Source organism: Mchenga conophoros, linkage group LG14 (assembly GCF_057382185.1).
Source record: "Mchenga conophoros isolate Kocher_MC1m ecotype Shallow Benthic linkage group LG14, M_conophoros_male_GT1.1, whole genome shotgun sequence".
Lineage (NCBI taxonomy): Eukaryota > Metazoa > Chordata > Actinopteri > Cichliformes > Cichlidae > Mchenga > Mchenga conophoros.
In genome coordinates this window covers 10523260-10541529 of record NC_140539.1, presented here as the reverse complement: position 1 = coordinate 10541529, position 18270 = coordinate 10523260, and the positions used below count along the sequence as shown (strand labels likewise).

General features: G+C 38.3%; 1 protein-coding gene across 2 annotated transcripts in view; it reads left to right on the top strand.

The window, feature by feature from the left end:
- lsamp (limbic system associated membrane protein) overlaps nt 1-18270 on the top strand; it is a 464480-nt gene that overhangs the window by 385717 nt on the left and 60493 nt on the right. For both annotated transcript variants that reach the window (XM_085245205.1, XM_085245204.1), the window contains one exon: nt 3698-3785. In XM_085245205.1, coding sequence (XP_085101331.1) covers nt 3698-3785 — 88 coding nt within the window. The remainder of the gene's footprint in view (nt 1-3697; nt 3786-18270) is intronic.

The following is an 18270-nucleotide window of genomic DNA, read 5'->3' as shown; positions in this document are numbered from 1 at the left end:
ACATACAACTGCAGAGGTTATACAAAGTGCAAGACTTGGCATAAGTGACGGGCATTTGCATTCTGAGTCCCGAGTGTGGTTCGCTTTAGGCAACGAAAGCAATGTTGTTTGAATGACAATGAGGTAAACACATCCTGCCCTGTTCTTCAAGTCGCTTAGCCAAGACAACAATGGTGTGCATAACCATGGACACATCAAAATCACAAATTTTTTTTAATGATGAGATTGCATTATAATAGGATAAAACACATTTTGTTGATTTACTCAGGAAATCAACATTTTGGACTTTGCCAAGTCCATTAATTCACAACATTTCCTCATTATGTTAATGGAAAACATAACCTAGGCTCCAATACATTTATTTCCAAACATATTTGCTGTTTTGCATTCCTAATATCTAAAAGTAATTTGCATGAGACAGAGTTGCTCTGCTATTTTATGGGGACATGGATAGGGGTGACTGGCGGTGTGGCCATAAATCTGACATTTTTAGAATCTGAAGGGAGAAAAAAGCACACATTAAACTACAATAAAGTTCATATGCCTTCCCCGCAACAATTTCAGCTGAGAATAAAACTGATGGTCTGTCAATTTTTTCAGTTTCTTAATGCCAGCATTTTGTACTTCATTCAAAACAAACAACAAAAAAACCAACTATTATTTAGTCATTTCAGTATCACAACTGTTTGTAAGTGCTTTCCTCGATCCATTTCTTTAATGGGGCTTACAAACACTATTTCCTGTCCTGCTTTAATGATTCTACTTTCAAGTCACCTAACAGCATTGACATTTAATATGTAATATAATATATAAAATGTAATGTAATAAGTAAGTGAAATAGTCATGGTAACCACATTTAAACAGACTTAAAGTATGAATAAGCCGAAACAAAGTACTTCAGAGTTTGCAATGACAAAGCAAAAATGATATTTAAGAGGCAGAAAAATATTCAGTGAAGGGATCGTTCAGGAACCTTTTCTACTTTCACTAAAAGCAACAATATATATAAACAAAATATATGAAAAATGAAATGAATAAAAGTAATCTCATAGTTATGTAACAAATATTTGTTTGGTTTTTATTGGTTTGATGAGAAAATTCTGATAGTGGTTAATCAGTGTGCAGTTCTTGGTCTTTCATAAATACTTTCTTTGAGTGAAGTGTAATTCAGATTAAAGAGGATGTCAGTTTAAAATGACTCAGCATTTTTGTGACATGGGAAGTGACTTGCTTTTTTGTTTTTAGGAGAAATTACAAAAGACAACAATAACAATCACCACATGCAAAATCTCTCAATCCCTAATTCCCATCCAAACTTAAATCCGGGGCTGCCCCTGATTTAAGTTTGGATGGGATTGAGGGAATTTGGAGTAAGGATTAGTCAGACACACAGACTGCTCCACAATTACAGTAGCAGGATAAGGAAGGAGGGAACTCAAGCATTGTGGGGAACAGCAAAATACAACAAAAATACCAGTCATACATCATGGTTTCTCACTCTCAGGGCTAATATATGCTCAGATAGCTATTTATCTTGGTAATCTCTTTTCATTTGAATCTTGCTGTATTGTCATAAAGTCTGTATCAGGCTGTGTGCATGCCTGTGAACTCTCTCTACATGATCAGGAGTTGAGCAACTAAAACAGGTCCGTCTTAGGCCCCTGAAGGTTCTTATCGATATGAAATATTATGTGTCATGAAGCAGGCAGGATTGAGGACCCAGAATGCAGACTCTTAGTGGCGGGACTAACTCAAAACACAGCTTTATTGCTGATTACAAAATACATGAAAGCAAACTGGAAGAAACTAGGAACTAAACAGGCAGGTTTAGTTCCTTAACCTGCAAGAATGAGGTAGATCGGGGCAGACGCAGACATACACACAAGGTCAAACAAAGGAACAAACCACATGGGGGAACATAATCTAACTAACGAGACAGGGGAAGCACAGCTGAACATGACACACACCAGACAAGAGACTGTCAAACTAAAACAGGAAGTATGAGACAGATGAAACACTGGGAAAAAAGTGAGGAGAGAGAGGACAAGAGAGCAAGGAACGAGACGGACACACAGAGACATGACCAGGGAAACAGGCAGATAAACATGAAGACTAGACTGACCTGACAGAGGACACACAGAGGCAAGACCAAGACAAACAGGACACGCAGGCGAGACCAGGGCATGAAAAGGAACCTAATAACTAACTAGACAATCTGAACTACAAATACAGAAATGCAACTAGGAAACAATTCACACAGAGAAAACAAGTATGAATAAACAAGACTCAAACAACCAAAAACACAAAACACTGACTCAACATCCCAGGTACCCTAACAATTATGACAGTATCAAGTTGCCTAGTAACTGCCTACAAGCATTCTTGCACATAAGACCTTTTTAAGAATCTCCTCATTTTAATTTCACAACAGTAACATCTAATTTTGTAAATATTTAATTTACTACATTTTGATGTCTCCTAGTTATGATGTTTAGAACATCATCATTTGATATCATTTGACACTCTTTTTTTTTTTTTTTGCCTGTCCCGTTTGGTTCTTTTGCCATCAGAATTATTGTCTAAAGGCAAAGAAAGATGCCCAACAGATTTACTTTACCAAATGGACCATCCCAGCCTTGCCGTAATGGTCCATTTGATTCACCTTTTATTGTTTATTTTATTTATTTATTATTTTCACTTGCTAGATATGGGACAGACTTGAATCAGGAAAAGAAAAGGGAGAAAGGAAGAGGGGGAAAAAACAGCGGAGAAGAGACAAAAAAAATACATATATCAATCACCTGGATCACCTGTTGAGAAAGAAAAAAGAAAACAAGCAGAAGAAAACGAGAGCAATAGAATAAACAACATCACGATGATATATGGGAATATAACTGTAAATACTAAATATTAAACATTATTGTGCAGCACGTAATATCGACAGCGCACAGTGTGCTTTGAGGTAGGAGCCAAAAAGGGTGTCGTTTGTGTGTGTGAGCACCCATGTGTGCACCTGTGAGCATGAGCGGGCTTGTTTTTAAAAGGTTCCTTCATGTAATGATCCGCTAGAGGGTGTGGGGGGCCACAGCCCCGTCCTCCAGGGCATGAAGCATTTGACACATTAACGTATGACTAAGTTTACTGTTGTTAGTGGGTATATTGTACATTTAATGTCAGATAAAGAACAATATAAATATACTTAGGGAAATGGGATTTCTAGCATGCATTTTTTCAGGTGCATGGTATCGACATGTACTGTGTAGCTAAACCACGGTGTACATAAACTGCAATCAGAGCAAGATAAATTAAAGCTTTAATCTTTAAATATATGGGTGCATATTCAGTTGAAAACAGTCATGCCAACATTACCAACATTTCATTGTCCGCTCAGTGGGGGTGGACAGTGTCTGGCCAATAAACGTAGCAGTACACTTATATTTTTTAGAAAATGGACAACTGTAGTTTAAACATTCAAACATGTTAACATACAACAATCCAATATTTATCTGTTCATTTAAATTAACATCTACCACCCACGTTTCTTTTTTGCTTTTGGCTTAATGTATTTACTGTATGCGTTTGCTACTAGGAAAAAGATATCATCTATTTAAAATGTACACATTCTCCCAGTAGCATTGTCGCAACCAATTAAATGTTGTTTTACACTAATAACTAATATTCTGTTTTAATGTGTTAGGTGGATGTGTATGATGAAGGCTCGTACACCTGTTCCATACAGACTAAGCAGCAGCCCAAGACCTCACAGGTCTACCTCATTGTACAAGGTAAGCTACAAGCTCCTGCTGCAAGGCAGAACGTGAACATATCGAATGAAGTCTTTGTAAAAGAGTTCACAAGCAGCATACACAAATGTTAATGCAAAAAGTCATTTCTATTGCATTTGTTTTGTATGGTGTCTGGAAAGGAAATTACAGGAATACATTTCGTGAGAAACAGCATGCCTTGTTTTACTTCAGCTGAGTCTTAAGTGCACTTAAAAATCTTAAGCAGTTTTTCACTTCAAAGAATGTGAAGTTGTCTCTCTTTAATTGGGACAGCTGCAAAGATGAGAGCAGGAGGTAATCAGGAAGAGTGAGAAACGGTGATATTTTTCCCTATTAAATCTAGGTTTTTTTGAAGTTTTCCTGTGGGTACGAGGCTTTTGGCTCATGAGATTACAGTAGAAACAATTCTGTGAACTCATCAACTTTTTCTAGCTGAGAGGCCTGATGAAAAGGTATCAGCCTCAATGTTAAGCTGTTCATTACTCCCCTTTTTAACTGGAATTGTGAATGGTCCCTGTAGGCGCTGGGAAGCTATATCTGCTGATAGTCAGACCCATACATACATTTCTTAACTAATTTTGGATTTGTGGCTTAAAACTTGACTAATTATCTCAACATGGAACATCTTAGTTCAATTACATGGCACATACTACTTAGATATCAGGAAATGGCTGTGGTGCTTAAAACAAATTAATAATGGCCTTGGATGTGCCAAAATGTCTGAAAACGAAATACCAGATAAAGCAGGAGTAAATTTTGTGCTCCCAGATCACACCACAATCGATTTTTAGGTCAAAGAAACAAGTTGAAACTGAAATGCAGACTTTCAGCTTTACTTCAAGGTGTTTGATAAAAGTATTGCCTTTTGTGTTTAGAAATTGAATTGAAGTCATTTTTATTTATAGTCCTATAAGTTATAGGACAAACTAATATAGCTTCAAATAGAAATATTGTTATTTGGATGAAAATCTGTTGTAGTCAGAGACTGTGTGAAGTTTAAAACCCATGGGTATCACCAGCTGCTGTGCTTCCTCCTTTGTTATGCTCTGCCAGGCCTTTACTGCAGCCACTTTCAGTTGTTCCTTATTTGTGGGTCTCTCTGCATTCAGTTTTGTATTTACTAACTGTAAGGTATTCTCTGTTGAGTTAAAATCAGGTGTGACTGACTTGCCCATTGAAGACTATCACATTTCTCTTCCTCATGAAACTCTTGTGTTGCTTTTGCAATCATTTTTGAATTATTTGGCTGAAAGTGGGCAGCATTGTACAATCTGTCAGGAGTCACAACATCAATGAACACTAGTGGCCCAGTTCTACTACACTCTTTGCATGACCAAAGAGTGTAATCAGTGGTTTGCATGTTGTTGTAAACCCTCATTGTTTCCATTCATGAAGGTGTCTCTTGATTGTAGACCTTGACCTTGATACACCTACTTCCTGTATATATCCTCACTTGGATTGTTTTAGGAAGCTATTTTTCTTAAGCATTGAAATAATTTTGTCATCATGCACTTGAACTGGCCAGTGCATTCATTCTCTTTAAGAATGCAGATTCTTGATTTGGCCACTCCTAAAGTTTGTGTTATTTCTCTGATGGGTTTACTTTGATGTCCTAACTCGCTTGTACTAACATGTCTTTGGGCGTCATATTTAAAATTACAGTGAAAAGCGGTAAATGATATTTCGTCTGCACTAGCTCTGTTATTGTCATACAGTACCAGCAAACCTCTGATAAGACAGAATATTAGCTTACGTCACATCAAAATACTGATTTTCTTTCTAAAGTTACCACTTAACGCTCGAATTCAGGTATTTATTATGATTTTCTTTGTCTTATTATGCCCTTAAGCATTTGCAACATAATTTCTCTGCCTGTAGTTTTTCCTGCCTATTTATATCTACACACTGTCTCAGAAAAGCAAATCACAGCCAGGAAATAATCTTGGCGATAACAGTCTCATTAAAACATTTATTCTGATGTTCACACTTGGCTGTTATACAGCAGCTGCACACTTTTTCGGGGTAACGGTTGGCCTTTTCAAGCCTTGTTCAAATCCCTAAGTTGTTTTTCTTTTATGAATCGCTTATAAAACAATAAGAGCAATACAAACACGCAGTTGTGCATCAAGGACAAAAAGGAGAATTTATTATCGATCAAAATGCCAAGTCTCTCAGTTTGGCTTTTTCAAAGCCACAGCTGGTTGACAGAATTTTCTTGTTTAAAGAGTCTATTTTATACATGCATGCAGAATGAGTTCTCACAATTGGATTTCCTATGGTGTCTTTGTTTCCTTGCATGAATGTGGGGGTTGAATTTTTGCATGCTTTTTCATCAAGCTGTGAATGTCTGAGCTTCTCAGCTGTCCGTCACCCAAAAAGTGACAGTAAATGTTGATGGAGTGTTGTATACAGCATGTACTTGGATACATTTAATGTTGTAGCTCAATCCATTTCACCAGTGCTGGAGTTTTTTAACTGCCCTCTCCATTTTGAACCTCCTTACTGTGAGATGTGAAACCCAACCGCAGATAACTGCTACAGGCTGTCAGTGGATGAAATGCATCACAGTGCAATTTCACCACACACAAGAACTTATCATCCAGCTATGAACTGAAGATATCATCCATTAACAGCATCTTTAAAGGTCAATATCTGAATTGATGTTGCTCTTCTGGGATCCATGGCAGCAAATTGCCTCTCCTTCCCAGAATCCATCGTGTCCGATTATTCACTGCTTGATCATTGGAACGTCCTGTGCCGGCTTCCAGAGTTTCTGACGGCGGTCTCATTCATCACAGCTAATGCGACGGTTATGGCCAAACATTGATTCTGTTGCTTTCATTACCTGCTATTTTGTCCTTTGCTCTGCCTCTCAAAGTCCCATTCAGTGTTGATGCCATTGTTATGCTCATCTATTGTATTTCCCTGCTGTGTGGGTGTAATCTTCTCCTTTAAGTTCACTTCAGCATCTTTCATCTAAATTGCCTTGCAGTGCTGAAGGCGTAGGTTTCTGGCAATTACAGTGAATGTGTTACTGTGAACAAATACTGGGACTTTTTATTTACTTTGAAATTTTGATCAAATAATGAACGGAGATGTGCTCAAACAAGTGAATGCAGCATACAGGTTAACTAGGTGTACGTTTGATTCTGATTTGCAAATATCCGACTGTTCAGCTTTTACTAGTTTTATCCACTCTTTTTGTACTCTAACTATAGTTGTTTACTAAGAGGACAGGACAATGTCTCTTTGTTTGTGGTACTATAATGACATTACAAGCAGCAACCTACAGCAACCCCCACAAAACCCAATCAGCTCTGCGGGATAATAATTCACCCCACCTTCATCTTTTAATGGGTATGAAAATGTTCCAAGCTTCAAACATTGCCCCTGGTTACAGACCCAAGAGCAGGTTCACATAACCAAAGCTGACAATTTTCTGCTAGCAGGGACAGGGTCGTAATTGGAAAACAAATGATCAGACAAAGTAAATTTGCCGTGGATGGAAAAGTGGCAGACTCGCGGGGCTCAGACGAGCGATACCAGGAAGCAGGGTCACTGCACATGACAAGAATCGTAATATAAGGGCGGGCTTTTCACCCCAATCCAATTAGATTTTTATGAAACACAGAATTTGGTTGATCGGCCAGTCTAAGACAGTGCTTTTATGAATTGAAGGTTTAATGGCTCCTTAAGCTACTTAAAAGAGTGTGTATGTGATTGATTGTAGATTTGCAGTGTTATTTGATCTCCTGCTAGATGTGTAAGTTTGCTCATTTAGAAGAAATCGAACAGTCTCTAATATTTTAGAGAGAGAGGATATCAACAAAAATCCAGAAAAAAAATCACATTAGATAAAAGTTATGAACTGATTTGCATGTCATTGAGTGAAATAAGTATTTGATGCCCCGTCTTCCACTCCAACCTCTCCACCATCATGGGCAAGACCAAAGAGCTATCAAAGACTGCCAGGGACAAGATTGTAGACCTGCACAAGGTTGGAATGGGTTACAAGACCATCACAAGAACACTGTTCCTACAGTCAAGCACAGAGGTGGAAACATGATGCTTTAGAGATGTTTTTCTGCTAAGGGCAGGATGAGTTCACTGCATTGAGGGACCATGTATCATAAGATCTTAGACAAGGACATCAGACCAGAACACTAAAGATATGTTATGGATGGGCTTTCTAGCTTGACAATGACCCACAACATTACAGCAAGGCACAAAAGGAGTGGCTAAAAAAGAAACACATGAAGGTCATGGAGTGCCCTCCAAGGTCAATCGCATAGAAAATCTGTGGACTGAGCTGAAGCTTTAAATTGCCAAACAGAAGCCAAGAAATATGAAAGATTTACAGAGTTTCTGTAAAGATGAGAGTGGACCAAAATCCCTCCTGAGATGTGAGCAAACGAGGTGGCCAACTACAAGAAACATCCTACTGTGTTTGCCAACAAGTTGTGTTTTTCTAGGTGATATATATTATATTTTATTCAATGACATGCAAATCAATTCATAACTTTTACGTGTTTTCCTTGGGGTTTTTTGTCTGTATCCATTAAAATTAAGATATTTAATTATTTCTCTCACTGTACAAATGCAGATTAATATTAGATTCAGAATATCTTACATTTCATATAAAATCCTACCTGATTCACTTTCTCATAGCCTGTGGAGAGGTTTTATCTAATCATGTACACTTGACAGACTTTGAACTTGAACCTTATATAACTAATATTAAATTACATCTGCTCTGCGCTGCTGGGGTTTTTTGGAGTGTGCATAGAGTTCAAGCGAAATTCTCCACCACTTCAACAACTAAGAAAAAGTACACTTTAGATGTATATAGATCTAATAGCAATCCCTGAGGGAAAACAGTTTCTAGGGTTTTTTAAAGATGAAATCCACAATGTAAAAAAAAAAAACCCTGTCCGAAGCCCATAGAAACTGCTTACTTCATTAATAATACCAATTAATAACTAAAGGATGGAAGGAGGCAGTATATTTTCTCTGATGGCAAATATTTGACATTCTAAAAAGTTTCACAACTTTTTCCTTTAACACTGTCATAACAAATAATCTAAGGTTTTCTTCAATCTTACAGGAATAAGGGAAATTTGGGATATTGAGTGACCCTCAGATGCTGCCCTCATAATTTCCTTTTTTTTACCATTTCTGTTGGTATTTTGAATTTTTACTCAGTCAGCTTATTTACGCACAAGGTGTCCTTGGGTTAAGTGAACGTGATCTCAACTCATCATTTTGTGAATCAGCAGGGTTGCTTCAAACTATGACCCTAACCAAGAGTGTATTGATTTTAGAGCTTAAAGCTAACTAAGCATATTTGCAGTAGAATTAAGGGCCGAACCCTATCCAGCAAGTAATAAATAAAAACCAGGGTCAACAAGGAAACAACCCCCATATGGGGTTTTTAACATTTGAAAAATGTGGTCATTATTTCTCAGTGGCCAAAGTACCCATGACTGGAACGTCAGAGCACCAATGTTAAAGGACACCTTGCATGTAATGGGGAATCAGGAAGCACCTGACATAATGCTTCTGACTTGCTCAACATCACTTTCCCTGATACCATTAAACAACTTAAATGACAGTGAACAGCTAGCAGTGGAACAAAATAAGATGAGAGCAAAAGGGTGAGATAGTGAGCAGACACAACACAGTTGTAAAGGATAATCAAACAGCATACGTCATGTTCAAATAAATATGTGATATGATTAAAAAAAGAGGTATTTTGTTTGTAAATACAATATATATGAACATTCTTTTAAAAAACATTTTTTCCTAACTTCCCCAGTGTTGTTGAACGTTGTAGTTCATATAGCAGTGGGTACAATAGAGAGGAATCAGGAAAGTAAAATCAGAAGTGTTGTCTCTGTGATTAATGGAGTATGTGCCGTATTTTTTTCTGAATAGCCCCTTTAAAAAATAAGCAGGTACTACCTGCAATTTATTTTTCTAGTTCTTGCCATGGATAGTGTCTGTTCCTTTGTGGCAGAATAAAGAGGCAGGATTGGTACAAACAGAGACAAATCAGTGATCAAGGGCATTTATGGCTACAGCTTTTTAGACTTTGGAAAATAAACAGCATCAGTATTGTATGCCTACAGTGCTGTAAAAAGGATTTTCTCCGTTCCTGATTTCTTAATTTTGGCATATTTGTCACACTTAAATGATTCACATTGTCAAACAAATTTTAACCCTTTCATGGATGAATTATGACAACCTCAATCAGGATTTTCTTTCATCATTTTTATTCATTTTTAAGCATGAAAAGATGAATAAATATACTTGAGAAAAAAATACTGATTGAGGTTGTCATAATTCATGCATGAAAGGGTTAAATAATAATTACAATGAAACATGTCATACATATATAGTAACATTAAACGACCAGTGGGTGGCAGGGTATGGAGTGACACATCAGTGTCCAGTGTAGTGGTTTATGTGCAATTATACCATCAACACTGACACAAATACAAGAAAACAGCCTTTGAATAACTGTCCACTGTAGTGACCAATATGCGTGAAAGGGTTAATACTAGACAAATATAACCTGAGTGAATACAAAATGTGTTTTTAGGACACTGATTTAATTTACTAAGGAAAAACGTTTCCAAACCTTATGTGAAAAAGTGATAGTAGTTCTTTAAACTGGACATTTACTTGTCTGTTTCTATTGGATGGGCTGTATTAAAAGTTTGGATGAACATTTTCAGAGATGATTTGGGATTGTGACACCCGAAACCCTTGACTGTTTGATCTGATGTGACCAAAGTGTGGCTATTTTTTTTTTATAGCACATGTACTGTTATTGTTAGCAAGCATTTAGTCCAAAAGAACCGCCTCAAAAAGCTCTGGGCCTAAATCTCACTACTACATTATTTTCAGCAATTAAACCAGATCTTCTGTGAATCAAAAAAAGAACGAGGTGCAGTGCAAAGTACAATTAATATTTGAGAAAGTACCACATAAAAAGAGACATAAACCTAAATATAGCCTAAATCCCCATGCCAGTAATTTTCTTGTAGCCTTTTATGCAACCAGATCTACAGCAGCACTGTTTTAGCAAATTCAGCAACTCTTACTATGCTATGCTAATGTATTTCATAAAATGCAGAGGCCAGGGAGTGATTCATTCATCTCATGAGGTCGTCTTGTAATACTCGTTCCACACGGCTGGAACTTTTATTTTATTTAGTCGGCACTGCAACCGAGTCCTCCAGCAGCTGCTGACCCCACAATCAGAAATGTTCAAGCTTGTTGAACTCTGATGTCCACTTGTGTATCCAACATTTGACGTGCTGTTTCAACAGTTAGACAAATAATGGTGTCCACAGCCAGCATGTGGTTCAGCTTTCAGTGCTCAGTGCTTCAGATCATTGGCGTAATCACTAACCACAAGTAGATCGAAAGTCATTCCGTTGGCTTGTGCATCCCACACTAAATGAGGCATAACAGCTGGACTGACTTTGACTTGCTCTTTTCTAATGTTAATGATTATGCAATAAATCCATGTGTGTCTACGTGCATGCTGGGGTGTCTTGGATGTTTCCCATATTCCTTCAAGTCTGTCAATATTATTGATCCTGTGTTAGTCTCCAGCTGCTCTTTTGGTTCCTTATTTTTGTTTTCTTCTGTTCTTCTTCTTTTTTTATCTTTCCTTTCTCTAGTCATGATCGTGCTTAATCAGCTGATTTAAATCAGCATTGATCTCATACTGTAGTTTTTGAGCAAGAGTCAGCAGTTTAGAATTTGCATTGACCTTTATAACATAAATCAAGCCATTAATATCTTTTAAAAAAAATATTGTGATTGTTATCCATCTGACAGCAACCAGCTAAGCAATTCACTTAAGACTACAAATTCTGTTCGCTGAACTGCATGTTCTTGCTTAGTTTTCAGTGCAGCTTTGTAAGTGTTATTATTGTTGGGTGTATGACCAAAGCTAGTCTAGCCAGGCAGTCTTAATTATCTCTTCAAGCTACAAGTTATCGCCCAAGCTTTCCTTGCGAGCAGGTATCCCTCCAAGACATATGGCATTATCCCTTCATAAATGTCACAGAGACAGAATGACTATAAAATAGTAGACAAGTTGAATAGTCCTATAAACAGCTGTTCCCTGGCTGCTGTGATCTCATTCCACTGAGAAATGGCACATGTTAATGTACTGCAGACACTTGTTCTGGAGCACAGAGAGCTGGCAGAATTAAACAACAACAGGATGTTGTGTGTGTGTGTGTGTGTGTGTGTGGTGGGGGGGCACAGAGTTTTATTCACTCTGTGTAAAAACGGAGCCCATAGAAGACCTTTTTTGGTATCTACCACCATTCCACTCTGGCATGTTGGTTGCTTTAACCTTTATTTTCTATCTAGCAAAAGCTTTGTTTTTAATATTATGAGCCTTAACATTATTACTGACTCTAACTTAGCCACAAGGAACAACCTTTATCCAGCCTGAGGATCACTGACTTCCTGACTAAGATCAACCATCAAATGCTCCCGTCTTCAGCACTTATCCAGCCTTTCTTCCTTTCATGTCTTCCATCTTTGTATCACAATGCCGTGATATTTAAAGAGCTAATCCGCAGAACTCTCCAAAGCCAGCTGTGTCACCCTAAAGAGCACGGTAGCAGGAGAGGACAGAGTGTGCAGACTCATACGTATGTGTGTCTCTGTGTTTGCACATATCTTTTGCTCCGCATTCTGGGCGAGGAGGAGGACTGACCTTTTTACAATTATCATGGGACAATCAGAAGCTTTCGGTGGTGCCTGTGAAGCCATCTACCCACTATCTTCCTCTTCACCACTTCCCATCTCAAGTCCTCTTTGCTCTTTTCTTCTGCCTCTGCACAGCCCTCACACTTATTCATCTCAGACCATCCCTTATCTATGCAGTTACCGGGGTGTTTTGTTACCTCCTCTCTCACTAACCATAGGGTTACACAGAGAGACAAGGGAGATAGAAAGACTGAACTGAAAGAAATTTGATGGTTTAGAGTGGATTAGGTAGTGCATTGCTTTCATTAATTCTAGATATCGGCAGTCTGTCTGGCTCCACTGCTTCAACACCATGATCACACCCACATACACATTATTGCTTGTACTGCCCCCAGCCATGGAGAGCAGACTACAGTCTTTCTACTGGATGATTCCTCTTTACCCATCTGAAAAAAAAGAGAAAGAATGAAGCTCTGACTAACTAAAGAAAAACACATCAACAAAATTTCTTCCAGTAAAAGCTCCACAGTGTCTACAGCAACTTCACAAGACAGTGCTACTGCACATCAAGGTCTTTAAAGCCACAAAGGGACACATGAAATATAGCTCTTTAGCACAAATTATATTCTTCTGATGGTATACACCAGGCTTCATAGTATTGAATTCAGTTTCATTTATATAGCACCATTTCACAGTAACAGTTGCCTTAAGGTGCTTTATATTCCAAAGCAAAGACCCTTGAGTGTCAGTGGTGTTAGAGAGAAAACTCCAACAATCAGATGAACCTCTATGAGCAAGCACTTGGCAACTAAAGGAAGGAAGAAATCCCTCTTAACAATGAGAGGCAGGCAAAGGAAGGGACGGCCATCTGTCATGACTAGACTTGGATGTGTGATGTGGGACAAAATTATAAATGGACTAGTACTTATGTAGTGCTTTTACTACTCTGTGTGGGGTATATCAACTGGTCTGCTACCTGAAATGATGCCAAAGGAAAAGTGAAAGAAACAAGAACAAAAAGACCAAAAATAATGACACAAAAACTGTAGATTTGGGTTATAGATGTGCTTTGACATACACAGAGTTCCACCTTACAGTTTGTGGCATATGTTAGTGTAGAACAATAGTAAGTTTACTAGAAATACCAACCAGTGCACTTAACCAGTTGCTATTTTAGCTACATTGTGGTGAGAGATGTGTAGCAAAACCAGTGCTATCTAAAGGTAAAGGCCTTTAACCACCAGAGGCATAAAATTTGCCATAAAATCTGTTCAAATTTTTCATGTGTTAAAAATATTTGTCAGACTTACCTATTCATAATGCAGCTGATCACACTGATGGCGTAATTTCTCTGGATGAATTTGCAACATTTATTTTTATTTATAGCTTGATTTTTTGGATTCGAATAAAAAGATCTGATAAATCAGACCATGCATTTGGTAGCAAGTGTAGCTCAAAACGGCACTGAATATATAATGATATAGAGATGGTAAAATAATACTATTTTAGCTCAGACACTTAGACGCTTCTCCGGGTAAATCAGCTCTTTAAAATGGTTTCTCTTATGTGGTCCTAACTCTGCCAACAAGAGCTCAAACAAATATGGAAGTGTTTTTCTCAAAAATGCAACATTTTTGATGTGTATACTTTGGTGTGAAAAAGTGTTTGCTCCTTCTTGAGTTTCATTTTTTTTGTATTTTGTCACACTTATGTTTAGAATTAGAATAGAATTCAACTTTATTGTCATTGCACATGCACAGGAACAGGGCAACGAAATGCAGTTTGCATCCATCCAGAAGTGCTTTAGTGATATAGATATATTACAATATATATTAGCAATAATATAGATATGTGAGTATATTACAGAAATGGGTCTATTATGTTATAATGTACACGGTATGAGGTATGTTGTGAATATTCTATAACTATAAGTATGTACAGGCTGTAGTGAGTACAAGCTATGTACAGGCTATGAACAGGATATAAATATGAAAAACTATACAGAATATGAAATAAATAACTTTACAGAAATCTGAGATATACAGTTACACAGAAATGGGAACTATGCAAGTTGTAAACAGTTGTAGGATTAAAAATTATCGAATGTACAGATTCAGATCATCCAAAAAATTTAAATATTAGACCAAGATTAAACTAGAAAAAACAACATGCAGTTTCTTAATGAAGCTGTTTATTATTAAGGGCGGGTGGGGGTGTTCTAAACCTACATGGCCCTGCCTGAAAAAGTGATTGAAGTGAGCCTTCCCAGGAGTGACTGAGAAAAATTAATGACTAAAGAAATGACTCATCCAAGAGGTCACAAAAGACCCCAGAACAACATCCAAAGAACTGTGGGCCTCACTTGCCTCAGTTAAGGTCAGTGTCAGTGACTCTAACATAAGAAAGAGACTGGGAGAAAAAGTTCCAAGGCTGGTCTCAGTTTTGCCAGAAAACATCTTGATTATCCCCAAGACGTTTGGGAAAATACTCTGTGGACTGACGAGACTAAAGTTGAACTTTCTAGAAGGTGTGTGTCCCATTACACAGCATTTCAGAAAAGGAAACCATGGAAAACAAATGGAACCATGAGTTCTGCTGTCTACCAAAACATCCTGAAGGAGAATGTCCAGCAATCTGTTAAAAAACACCTTAATTTAGAAACTGCATTTTGTCTTTACTTGTCTTATATTTGTCTAATATTTTAATTTGTTTGATGATGTGAAACATTTAAGTGTGATGTTTTGATGCACACTCAATCATCCAACCATCCATTTGCAGATTAATGATCAAGAAACTGACCTCACAGCCAGTGGTTTTAGTTTCAGTCCAGATGAACAGAATCAAGTTTTTAGGATTAAAGTGTGACAAACATACAAAAAATAGGAAATCAGGAAGGGCGCAAACGCTTTTTCATGCAAGTTCAGATCTGGAAAATTTGGAATTTCGTGCTGCATTTGTGTGATTAATTCTTTAATCACAAAGATGCAGAACTACTGCAACCATTTCTTTCTGGAGACAAATCACTGTTCATTCAGAAGTAAAATAAGCAGTTAATTTTACTTCAAAACATTCCAGATGTCGTATTTTTACCAATTCTCTTTTCCTGTTACTTTAATTTTAATCTGCAGCACTTTGGAGCCAGCACTTTAAGGTGGATACTTCCACATCAACTCCAGCCTTTAGTTGTGATAATTGACACTACCTTGTCAAGAGCAACTATTCATATATTTAGAACAACACTTTATCAATTATTCATGTTGAGTTGCCGGTTTAAACACATTTGAACTGCACATCGCTATCGCACTCAACTAATTTTAGCCTCTAAACATTCTTAATAATAAGAGGAAGTTCGGTGTTTTACTGTTAAAGCACTTTAAAACCTCTGCAGAAGCACTGGCTTGGTGAAGGACAACAGTAAGCCCCGCCATGCCTCATTATGTCTGCCGTGAGCACTGTAGCAGATCGGCAGCTATACACGCATGCATATACAAAAACGCTTCAGGGACAAAATTACAAGTAGTTATCACACTGTCCATTATTCCATCCAAGTCGAGGAAGAAGAGGAAAAAGGCAGAGAGCGACTGTGGGATAAAGCAGCCACACGCTTTTTTTCATTGCCTTTGAACCTTTATAATGAAACTGACTCCTTGAAGTTTTAATGAAAGCAACAATTTACCATTCGCTTTTTCTCCCTGGGCTGCTGCAGCTTACGTTGCTTAGACTGATTCTTTAAAAAAAATGTTTTTAATAAAACTGCAGTCTCCTTTAATTTTATTTGTGCTGGCTGCGAGAGGTCCTCTCATGCATTTAAATGGGGTCATCCCATGGACACGCATGACAGCTGAGTATCGACAAGGGCTGCAGGTGAGCCAGCAGTGCTATATTTCACAAACTAACCAGGGGAGCCAGTGGCCATCGGTTCTGGCCAATATCTCCCTGGTGTTATTTGTGATATAGAGGACCACTATTTCTTTTCCATTGCCTCCGCGCCCTGCACGCACCCTCATTACTTCTACAGGACCTGCCAGTATCTTTTCTCTCCATCCCTCACCATCTTCTCTGTGTGACCCGAGCCTGTCAAATAGATGGACAGCCCTTTGGCACAGTTCTTCTTGCACCCACGAATGCCTCTGAAAGCGAGGATTGAGTGGCGCAGTTAAACATGACCCCACTTGCTCTCTCTGAGGAGTAGACAGGAGGTTAGGTATATGTAGAGGTTGCACCTGTGTGACTGTGTCACAGCACGTAGGACATGTCCTGTATAAGTAAATCTATGGGTTTGTGACTGCCTTTCAAGAATATCCCCCTTGTGCACAACACCTATGTGCTTTTAAGCGTTTCACCCTTGCTGTGCTTTATAGGTTGTGCTCTTCTTTTTATCAGTGTCTATGACTGCTACATAACTCAGATTCATACTCATTTGTGTAGCTTTTGGTGGCTGAACTCGCTGTCCACCTGCTATTCAGACCAATACTTTCGCTCGCTTCATTTATAAGAGCAGAAGCACAAATAGGTTGTACTCATGACACAAAGCGCCACTATTGAAAACTGTGTGCTAGATATTAGCAGAAATTGCTCGTCCTGTTCTGGTGATATCAGTAGATCCCTCCTGTGGTCTATTAATGACTTCTACAAAGCCTCTTACATGTTTCCAAGCTCATGAAGCGGAGAAATCGGCAAGGATACTGAGAACTGTCTTTCTGTGGGCTTTCACAGCACACACTGCACTTCAGACACAATGAGCGGTATCTGATTTCAGATGCCTCCTGATGGCTCAGCTGTATCAAGCTGAACACTGCTCAGACCTGGATGCAGTCTACTTCCCTGCTCTCCTTCCTACTCCTGTCAGCAGTTAGATCAAAAAGAAAAGGTTTTCTTCAGTGGGCACATAAACTATTCATTCCCTTTTTAGAAGTGCTAGTGGTATGGGTCAAGGGATGGCAGGATTTCATTTGTTGGTCTGTCATAGTTTGGAAAAGGCAGGCAGGACTCATAAACATGTCTGCGATGCAAATTATACTACTCAACAGCCAAAAGAGAGAAGCCCAAAGCAGAGTTTATAGACAAGGTAACTGGGAACAGGTACGAATAAAAACTAGAGTTCAATAAGGGGTGGAAAAAAATACAATAAATAATGAGTGGGAAGCTATGGCAGACTTTAATCTTACTTTAACCTTAAGAGCACCTCTGACTAGCATGAGCATTGAGTTAGCCATGATTGTAGCTTTTTGTAGGTTCTCCTAGGCAGGCACACCAAGTGAAAATATGTCACTTAAAGTGTCCATGTTATGCTCTTTGGGTTTTATCCTGTCCTCTAGCTTGTATTTGTTGTTTTTCCTGGACCCAAACAGTCTGCAGAGTTACAGACCAAAGTCCATGGCTAATGAATTTACTCTAGTCCCCAGAAAACACTGCTGCTAAGTATGAAATGCTTTTGTTGGGTACGTATCTACTGCACCGTAGCCCTTTTCAGATATAGGACAGGAGACATTGCTGGCTGGAGAAAACCACTTTGTATTTTATATGCTTAAAATCTGTTGCACCTCTGTAAACAAGTGTCCATGGGAACTAAATCAAGTGAAGTGCAACTACACTCATCTCTGTGGGTATGTGTGCTACTACATTCCTCCCTCACAGGCTAAGAGGGAGGTCCCTTCCCTTTGATACAGTTGACCACAACATATTACTCAAACGACTGGAGAACTGGACAGGTCTTTCAGGAACTGTACTAAACTGGTTCAAAACA